General features: G+C 35.4%; 1 protein-coding gene across 1 annotated transcript; it reads left to right on the top strand.

Annotated features, from left to right (window-relative positions):
• Positions 1 to 233: 233 nt before the first annotated feature.
• On the top strand, positions 234 to 1,975 carry LOC134239916 (gamma-tubulin complex component 3 homolog; the record flags this gene model as incomplete). Its single annotated transcript, XM_062722049.1, has 7 exons — positions 234 to 369; positions 481 to 549; positions 670 to 805; positions 931 to 1,019; positions 1,206 to 1,337; positions 1,506 to 1,646; positions 1,799 to 1,975. Coding segments are annotated over 7 exons (880 nt in total), but the record flags the coding sequence as incomplete, so codon positions are not given.
• Positions 1,976 to 10,501: the final 8,526 nt, after the last annotated feature.

Genomic DNA, 10,501 nt, shown 5'->3' with positions numbered 1-10,501 from the left:
CAGTCTTGCTTCTGATGTATTTTCTATCAGTGTAAAACATTTCAATTATGAAAATATTAAATGTCCATGTATTGTTATTGCAAGATAGAATTTGCTTGCTTGAGCTTTAAATAAAATCCTTTTTACTTTTGTTTGGTTTTTGTTAAAAAAGAATCAGTGTAGTGTGGACCAGTGTTTGCTTTCTTTATACACAGATTTGTACTACAATGTATGTTTGATGTGATTTCTTTTAGAGATGATCTTGCCAAGCCCGCCAGTAACTTGTACCTCCACAATCTGTCCGGGATACTGGAGACGGCCATCAGGGCCACCAACGCCCAGTTTGATGACTCCGACATCCTGAAGAGATTGGATGTTAGGCTACTGGAGGTATTATAAAAAGTGTCATTTCAGTGATTCAATACATTAAAGATTGATTTTAACAAGTATTAAAGTAGTTTGCAGCTGTTGAATGATGTAAAAGTTTGACTATTTCTTTAGGTTTCACCGGGAGACAAGGGCTGGGATGTGTTTAGTTTGGAGTACCATGTGGATGGACCAATAAGAACGGTAAATTCTCCTTTAATTAATAAAATCAAATTTAAATCATTCTTTAGAAAATTAGAAGTACAGTGTACAAATTAATCATTATAAAATGAATTTAACATTTTTATTTGGTTTCCATGATAGGTTTTTACTCCACAATGCATGATGTCGTTACTGAGAATTTTCAACTTTTTATGGCGTGCCAAGAGAATGGAATATATATTGGCCATTGTGTGGAAAAATCAAACGTCAAATTCTAGATCACTTCGTTGTATTCCAGGTAAACAAAGGTTATAAGGAAGACTTTAAAATTCTGGTAAATGTAGTTAGAATAATTAATATTATTAGAGATGTAGAAATAAAAGAACATAAACAGATGTGTTAACAAATTCTTTATCTTTTCAGAATTATCAGGCATTCTACATCAATGTTACGTTTTGGCCAGTGAAATGGTTCATTTCATTCAACAAGTGCAATATTATATCAATTTTGAGGTAAGAGAAGTTTTTGTTTGTTTCATTATTTTGTATGTACATGAATTAGATAGCAACATATAGCATCAGCTTGTAAGATTCTTTATAAAGTTATGAAATTAAATATTCATTAGATATTTCAATATGTAGTTCCTTAAGGTATTGCCTAATTAAATGACTTTGAATGTACAAGATTTGTGTTTGTAGGTGTTGGAGTGTTCCTGGGATGAACTGTTGACCAAAGTGAAGGAAGCGGAGGACTTTGACAACATCATAGCGGCCCATCAAGTCTTCCTGAACACAGTCATCAGCAGGTGTCTTCTGGACGAGCAGTCGAGGGTAAGGACGGTGATTGAAATTAAGGGGTAATAGAAAGGCTATACTGTTTGGATGTTATAATTTGAGGGACGAAGATTTACATCAAACTTTATGTATATAGCAGGACATAAACCCAGCTGAGGGTATAGTTGACCTGATTTTATTGACTAATTGTTTTTGTTAAAACAGGATATTTTAACCCAGTTGCGGACGATATTTGACCTGATTATAGACTTCCAGACAGCTCAGAGCGAGTTTTATGAGGAAGCTAACGACGAACTACAAGCTCGACAACACTATGAAAAACTACAGCAAATAAGGAGTCAGAAGGTTGGTTAATATGAGTACCAAGATCAAAAACAAAAAAAACTTCATAAACTTTATACATGTATAAAGAGTATGCTATCTAAATGAATCTAAATCTATGTACAAGAATTGAATTACTTGACACGACAGTAACATTTGTAAACCCCTGATTTTAGGGAGACTGGGCTTTAACAGAGGAGTATGAGGAAGAAGAACATGTAAGGAGAGTGGAATTCCTGAAGAACATTATTCCATCTAAACGAGCCAGATTTAAGGTCCTCTCACAGTCTTATCAAGTGAGTGTATATGGTATATTTAATGTTGTCTCGTGTAAACAAGAATTGCCCTACTGATTCAGTTGGTTCAGTAAACCTTGAACCAATTTTTCAAGTAATGCCTGTAAAAATTTTGATCCAATTTCTTTAAAGCTATTTATGGCATAATACTTGATTTACATTATATTTATACCCCCCGCAAACGAAGTTTGGGGGAGTATATAGGAATCACTTTGTCCGTCTGTCCGTCCGTCCGTCTGTCTGTGCAATCGTGTCCGGTCCATATCTTTCTTACAGAGGGACATTAGAATCTCCCACTCCACACTAAGATTTCTCATGACCTAAAGGTGTGTCATGACCTTGACCCAAGGTCATTTGGGGAAGTTCAAGGTCACAGGAAGAAAAATTTCATAATTCGTGTCCGGTCCATATCTTTCTTATGGATAAACTTGGTAGGTTCTCATTTCACACAAAGATTGCCCATGACCCAAGGGTGTGTCATGACCTTGACCCAAGGTTATTTGGGGAAGTTCAAGGTCACTGGAAAAAAAAATTTTCATAAATCATGTTTGATACATATCTTTTATGGATAAACTTGGTAGGTTCTCATTTCACACAAAGATTGCCCATGACCCAAGGATGTGTCATAACCTTGACCCAAGGTCATTTGGGAAAGTTTAAGGTCACTGGAAGAAAATTTTCATAATTCCTGTCTGGTCCATATCTTTCTTATGGATAAACTTGGTAGGTTCTCATTTCACACAAAGATTGCCCATGACCCAAGGGTGTGTCATGACCTTGACCCAAGGTTATTTGGGGAAGTTCAAGGTCACTGGAAAAAAATTTCATAAATCATGTTTGATACATATCTTTTATGGATAAACTTGGTAGGTTCTCATTTCACACAAAGATTGCCTATGACCCAAGGATGTGTCATAACCTTGACCCAAGGTCATTTGGGAAAGTTTAAGGTCACTGGAAGAAAATTTTCATAATTCCTGTCTGGTCCATATCTTTCTTATTGATAAACTTGGTAGGTTTTCATTTCACACAAAGATTGCCCATGACCCAAGGGTGTGTCATGACTTTGGCACAAGGTCATTTGGGGAAGTTCAAGGTCACTGGAAGAAAAATTTCATAATTTGTGTCCGGTCCATATCTTTCTTATGGATAAACTTGGTAGGTTCTCATTTCATACAGAGATTGCCCATGAGCAAGGGTGTGTCATGACCTTGACCCAAGGTCATTTGAAGAAGATCAAAGTCACTGGTAGAAAAATTTCATAATTTGTGTCCTGTTTATATCTTTCTTATGGATAAACTTGGTGGGTTCTCATTTCACACAAAGATTGTCCATGACCCAAGGATGTGTCATGACCTTAACTCAAGGTCATTTAAGGAAGTTCAAGGTCACTGGAAGAAAAATATCATAATTTGTGTCCGGTCCATATCTTTCTTATGGATAAACTTGGTAGGTTCTCATTTCACTCAAAGATTGCCCATGACCCAAGGGTGTGTCATGACCTTGACCCAAGGTCATTTGGGAAAGTTCAAGGTCACTGGAAGAAAAATTTCATAATTCGTGTTTGATACATACATTTACTGAATTGATTTTTCCTAGCCACAGTGCTCAGGTGAGCGATGTGGCCCATGGGCCCCGTGTTACATGTATGAGTTCGATGTCAGTTGTTTTGCTTTTGTATATTTCCATTTTAAGATATGAACTAACCGGATACATGAAGATTACCCTCTGACCATTGTTTGCATAATTTTTGAAATATGTTTGCACTATACATAAATGCAAATCTCACCAAACAACATACAAAAATAAAGTTTCTACTTGTGTGACTAGCCATGTTTTAAATTCATTTGTATCATCTTGCAATATTTCTTTCAAATGGTGTAAACTTCAATTTTACGTAAATAACCGTAACTGACTGCCATGCGACTTTTCTTATTTTGATTTATTTTAATGTGCCGCGTCGCCCTCATGGAGCAGAGGTTAGAGTGTCTTCACTAGAGTCACGAAGTAAAGAGCTGATCCTTACGTCGCGGGTTCGAATCCCACTGTGGGACGCAGTAGGTGCTACCTTTGAGCTACAGCGAACAGTTCTTTTCGTTTGGAAAAAAAACTCTCCAATCTATGACAAGTATCAATAGAATAATTAAAACCTGATCTTCCTATTCAATTGGAAATATCATTGGAAATGTTTCCATAGTGACGTTATTCATTTTGTTTATCTATTTATTTTCACGAGGAATTAATTTTATACTTTGTAATACTTTCTGAGAAATCTGTGACGAGTGCCTATCTTTCAATATATTATGAATAACGACTACAGAGTATCCCATACTAAAAATGTAACATTGTTTGCTATGTGCTAGAAATAGTTGTTATGGATTACATGAGTTTAAAAATACTTTCGAAAAACAAACATTTCAACATCATTTTTGTCTTCATGACGTGATTTAGATAAAGATCTACAGGTAACATGAATATGCGTCAAACTTTCTTTGTATCGTTGCTAGGGGAGTGGTGTTGTTGCTAAGGAAATAAGTCATTGAACAATATTCAATAACTTGATACACCATTTTAAAGTCTTTCCGAACTATCACCATGCAATTATCAGCATATTACTTGAATATCCAATTCCATGACAAACAATACAATCCCAAAGTCATATCTGTTTTACAGGAGACATAGGAACTTTGGTTGTAATGTACACGGAATCCTTGCCATATGGGTTGATTAATTACCCAAAAAAAAACAATAATAATAAAACCAACATTTCATTGTCAATTTTGCTCAACCGGATTTTTCTGACTTATTTTGAATAAGCCTTAATAAGATTACACGAATATACGCCAAAATTACCTTTCTTTGCCTTGTTGCTATGGAGAACATGCCGTTGCTATGGAGATAAAGAATTATGCAATATTCAATAATGTGCTAGGGAGACCGAATTTTATTATACTATTTTAAAATTTGTATCTCGTTTATTATAAATAACCGTTCATTTGATTTTTCCGTAAACTTTTTACATTGTTTCTCATTTTATGCATCAAAAAGCCCATTTTTGTTGCTAGGCAACAGATTCGATTTTCAAAAGAGCCCATGGATTTGACTTCAAATTCTAAAAGAGAAATACCTCTGCTTTTATGTGAGATACCTGCCAACAACTGTATTAATCTGGCCATTTTTAAAATTTGGCCTGAATATACACCAGGAAACTCACAAAAAATGCTGAATCAGCAAACTATAAAGCATGTACCTTCCAATGTCTACCACAGAACTGACTTAAGACCTAAATATTTTTTATTACATTATTAGAACACAATAAACGTGTCTCTTTATTACATCCATAAGTAAGAATAATTCTCATGGTATTTATGTGTTATTTTAAGCCTCAAAGATAAGTGATTTTTTGTCCTTCAACACTGAAAAATCCGCCGGTTGCTAAGGAAATTTCTTTGGCCGGGTTTCCATGGTTACCATGACTCAAAACATTTTTCATCTTACATACATTGTTCATACTTCAAAATATTTCTATGAGTGGAAAATCATCAAATTCTGAGAACCCTCATATATCACCCTTTTGTCTGATTTTTTTGTGGACTGGTACTTAAAAAAAAAAAACCCTTGTGAGAAAAAAAAAAAATTGACAAAATAAAATCCACTTTAGAGCCCAGAAGTACTAGAATCTATTTATCTAAACATTTTCAAAATCATATCATGTAGCATTTTTATATAATGACCACAGCCAATTAAGTTATATGGGAACCGAAGGTCTTATCACAAACCAGAGTAATAACAATCTCTTTTACCTATCGAAACAGGCGGTCTTCCGTTTGGGTACATTGTCGTCTATGTAAGTGATGATATAGGGCTGTCTTGGGGCCTTCCCGAACCCCTGCACTATCATCCCCACGGCAATAATAACAATAGCCACTGTAGTGAATTGTGTCGGCGCTCCAATACTTCTAACAAGTTGGGATCACAGCTTTCTGAGGGTGTGTTGCTTCCTAGAGCACAATTGATGGAGAAAACTCTGAAACAAAGCAGTCTTCTCGGAGGAGGAATTGGAAGAAGCAATAGTTTGCTCTTCCTGATTGTCAGGTGCCAGGAGTAGGCCAGGAACAGAAGATCCCGATATCCCGAATAAAAAGGTGGAAATGAAAAGAGATCTAGGAATGTGGACTGTTCTAGCAAGGTGGGCGACGAAGATCGTCGTCAGAAGAAACCCGATGTCGTTACAGCTCATGAGGAAGCCGCTTTGTGTGCTGGTGAAGCCGAACTGCTTCTCCAGGGTGGTGATTTGAGAAGACATGTAGACAGAGATGGCTGAGGTACAGAGAGAGGCAGGGCTGTAGAGGGCTACAAAAACCCAAGACCTCGCGCAGCGCTGCAGGAAGGTGGGTCTGAAACAGCCCACCCCGCACTGCTCATCAGTATCTGTCGACATCGCAACGGCAACAAAGTACTAAAATAAATAGAAAGAGGTGATATTGATAAAAAAAAATTTTATAAGTTAGCATAACTATATACATATAATTTAATTTCAGTTGTAACACGTAATTTGATTGGTTAAACGTTTTTTCCATTTCGTATAACATAACTTGCCTTCGTCACAATGAGTTACGTCAAAAACGTATCACTCCGCTTGACGTTACTTTTAAAATAATGCTCACTTTGAAGCCTTTCTGGAGGAAATATTGTCTCATTGTCTACCTTGAAATTAAATTATAAGAAATAAAGTTATTTCAACTTCTGTATCTGATATAACAAAACTTGGGGCAGTTTAGCTTATTTATAAACCGCTTCGCGGTTTATAAAGCGTAGATCTGCCCCGAAGTTATGTTATATCGGATAACATAAGTTCAGAAGCTTCATTCCTTAAAGCTGACATGAATTCTTAAAAACGCAACATTTTCATCTATGTATCATTGTTCATACCAACGATAGCCGTATTCCGCCATATTTCTTTCACATACCTTGTCTCATTGTAACGATGTATACCCCAATGCGCTCGTTACAGTTGAATGATTTTTTGGTTTGGGTATCGACTTGTGCACATCTCCGATGGTAAAGCATATAATGGCAAGATATAAGGAGATCAAGACATTTCAAAACCACAATAAACAAAGTAATGATCATATTTCTGAATAACTGTTGATTTGAATCAAAAGAAAAAATGCAAGTTTGGTGAGAAATTTAGATGCACGAGTACGTATTTTTACAGTGCGCCAATTTATGCAGAATAAACTTGAAATAAAAAGCAGTAAATCTGCAAACACATTTTAAAATTATTATCATTTGAATGGCACAAAACAACCTACGTCTTTGATTTGCAGCCCCTATGCAATTGGTGCATATCGAGAAAAGCCTCGAACGCTGTAAACGTACCCATACCTGGTAATGAGGTTACTGCATCGGTTCGAAGATGTGCACAAGTCAAGTGATATACACCCTGAATTCCATTTATTGAAATATGCATCACAAAAAAGAAATAAACTCCGTAAAGCTCAAATAGTAAACACACTGTCATTACTCCGTACACACTAGCACGACGATACACCAAGTCCGTGCTGATCAGATTTTGGTTAGGGAAAATATCACAAGTGGAAAGAGAAGTTATTTGGTATTTGCTCGGCTGAAGGGGGGGGGTATTATAACTGCTGTTCAGAGGCTATAATTGTGAATTGTCTATCTACATGTAGTTCTAATATACATTCTATACAAAGTCATGTATATAGTCTGCAGTTGGTTTGCGTCGCAAAATTCATTTGTCAACTATAACTGATTATTATAGTACTAATCTCAAATCTAAACCAAGTAATTTGATGTACGGTAATTATTTACTTCAAATCTTAAAAGCAATTAACCAGAATACAATTTTTTATGTGTACATAGATCTATACGTTCTTTAACACACAAACACACGAAGAAATGCCATCCCCTGTTCAGATTGACATTTAGGCATTTGATTTTTTAGGCGGGGGGCAAAAATAATTGACATGACCGTAATCTTAATATTCTTGGAAGTACAGACATCTCTGCCGAATTCAATTTTGAAATTTTTTTTTAAATGTGTCACTCCACGACAAAGTAAGTGCATTTTGAGGTATGTATAAATGTTTAATAATTTTGGTGTTAAAGAGAGTCTTTCTAGATTTCAGTATCCCTGCCTGATAGTCTAGCTATTTTTTTATATTTAAAAATAATTTCTGTAGGAGTATTTGAGAGATAATTGTAAAAGCTAGGGTAGGGAGTCTTGACACTGGTTGAATACGGATAATTTTTATTTACTCTTTTGTATATTGAACTCTCTTTCTTTCTTTCTCTCCCTCTCTCTCTCTCTCTCTCTACTTGTAGTCATCTCTTAGGGCAATAATAGGTATAAGATCCTACGCACTTTGTGCTGTCAATTTATTAAGCTTTAGGACAGATCAAGGATTTTTTTTCAGGGGGGATGTCGTAACTTCATAAATTGAATAATAATTTTAATTTGGACGAGAAGTTAACCCAAACGCCCAAATATTAATTGAGAGAGAAACTAGAAGTATTGTGAGCAATGAGCTCACGTAATGATACCCCCGGGGAGGGGGGTGGGACTACGCAGCAATATTCAATGTCTATACTAAGTATATATTTGTAACAGCCACCCCCCGGTTCCGACACTTACATGTATATGCTGAACCTGGACAAAAGACAATGGAATTTTTATAAAAGGTAATTGTAGGAAGAATGCGGAAATCCTCGCGGGGGGTTTCCTCTCTCATTTTATCTGCTTTTTCTAGACGTAATCATTAATTATTTATGTCCAGAAATTTAATTCACATTAAATTCTATTTTCATTATCATTGTACCACAGAATCCAACTCGTTTATTATATCCCTCGCAACAAGTTGCGTGAGGTATAATGTTTTGGACTCATCAGTCAGCCCTTTTTTTTTGGTCAGCGCAACTTCTTATAAACTAATGCACAGAATTTTGTCGAACTTTCGAGATATTTAAAGGAGTCAATGTGTCTGTATTTGCATATTACCAGGAAATTCCGAAATCTTTATTTTTTCTGGAATTTCCGCACTTTTACATTTAGATTTTGGCGATATCTTGAATATAAAGATGAGCAGTTTGTCAGGGCAATTCCTCATAAACCGCTGCACACAATTTCGTCAAACTTTGCAGATATTTAGGACACAATGTGTATATATGGGCATATTACAAGGAAATTACGATTCCTTTATTTTTTCTGTAAATTTCAGCACTTCGACTTTTGTGGGAGCGTGGGGTATGTGAACTTGCTCACTTTTTCTTTCATTGTGCATAAAATTATAAATAATTTTAAATCAAATTATATTAGGTCTAATAAAGCCAATACATAGTATTAATTTGATTATATTTGATCATTAAGAAATCCGATCTGTTTCAGACGTTTTTCTTAAAATATTTTTATGAGAGTGTTATGCATGTTTTATTACCCCTTTCACAGGAAAAAATATCTTCATATCTTCAAAAGGTGAATGATTCGTAATAATGCATGCTTTATTATAAATTTGATGAAGTTAAACCTTGTTTTCACAAATTTTATTTACACCTATTGCACAGACAAGAGTAATGTTTATTCTTGAAAAAAAATTATTTGCATTTTCTTCAGTCAACCCCACGGCGCTTTCAACCTTTGATATTTTCCCTGATCAAATAAAATGATCGGCATGGACCACGTGTGTCCAGGCAGTTTTTACTGTTGAGTTAGCAATGGATTACATGATTTTTGAGATGCATTTTTCAATAAAAGTAAAATAGGATAATTCTTTCGACATGTGCACATCCCTGTAACGATAGCAGTATTCAGGTAAATATTTCTATCACTGCGTTTGACGCGTTTTCGCGACTGACCTGCATGGAATTTTTCCTCTACTTGAATGTATTCCGTGTAAGTGTATTTTGACTATTTTCTATATTGCAGCAAATGCATTCAAAAATAATTTAATTCTCGGTATAGTTCTAGTTTTTGTTGAATTTTTACTTTTCAAACATGTATTGGTCAGTTTATTTACTTCAAAAAAGTATGCTTTCGGAGATGTGCACATGTCGACAGCCAGGATAGAAAATCACTCAAGTGAAACAATTGTAAAAGGCTATATATAGCAGGAACAGGTGGCCAAAAATGTTCGATTAACTATGGCGGAATCGAAGAAATATGGCGGACAAAGGCGTACAGGAATGTAGTAAGTCGTACAAAGATGAAAAATGATGCCTAAGAGTTCATGTCAGCTTTAAGTATTTCTGAAAATTAGTGTTTCAACGCCCTTTAAAGACACGCGGCTACAGTCTTCTATTCGATGAAAAGGATCTCTTTCCTGAAGTTCACACGTACTATAATCTTAAGGAAGATCAAGGTGGGAAGAGGGTTGATTTTTTATGAAATCTTTAATTATCCGCTTAGGAGAGAAGACAAAAAAATATACATCAGAAGTTCATTCGATAAATGGAAGCTGTCTAAGCAGCAGAACTGCATGCAGCTCTCCAAATACATTAACATACTGTAAACCAATTTTTATTCGCGAGACTTTATTTCGCTATTTACCGAGATTAAACTTG

Source organism: Saccostrea cucullata, unplaced genomic scaffold (assembly GCF_032062105.1).
Source record: "Saccostrea cucullata isolate Sc308-1 unplaced genomic scaffold, CSIRO_AGI_Scuc_v1 ctg16479, whole genome shotgun sequence".
Taxonomy (NCBI): Eukaryota; Metazoa; Mollusca; class Bivalvia; order Ostreida; family Ostreidae; genus Saccostrea; species Saccostrea cuccullata.
This window is presented reverse-complemented; position numbering and strand designations above follow the sequence as displayed.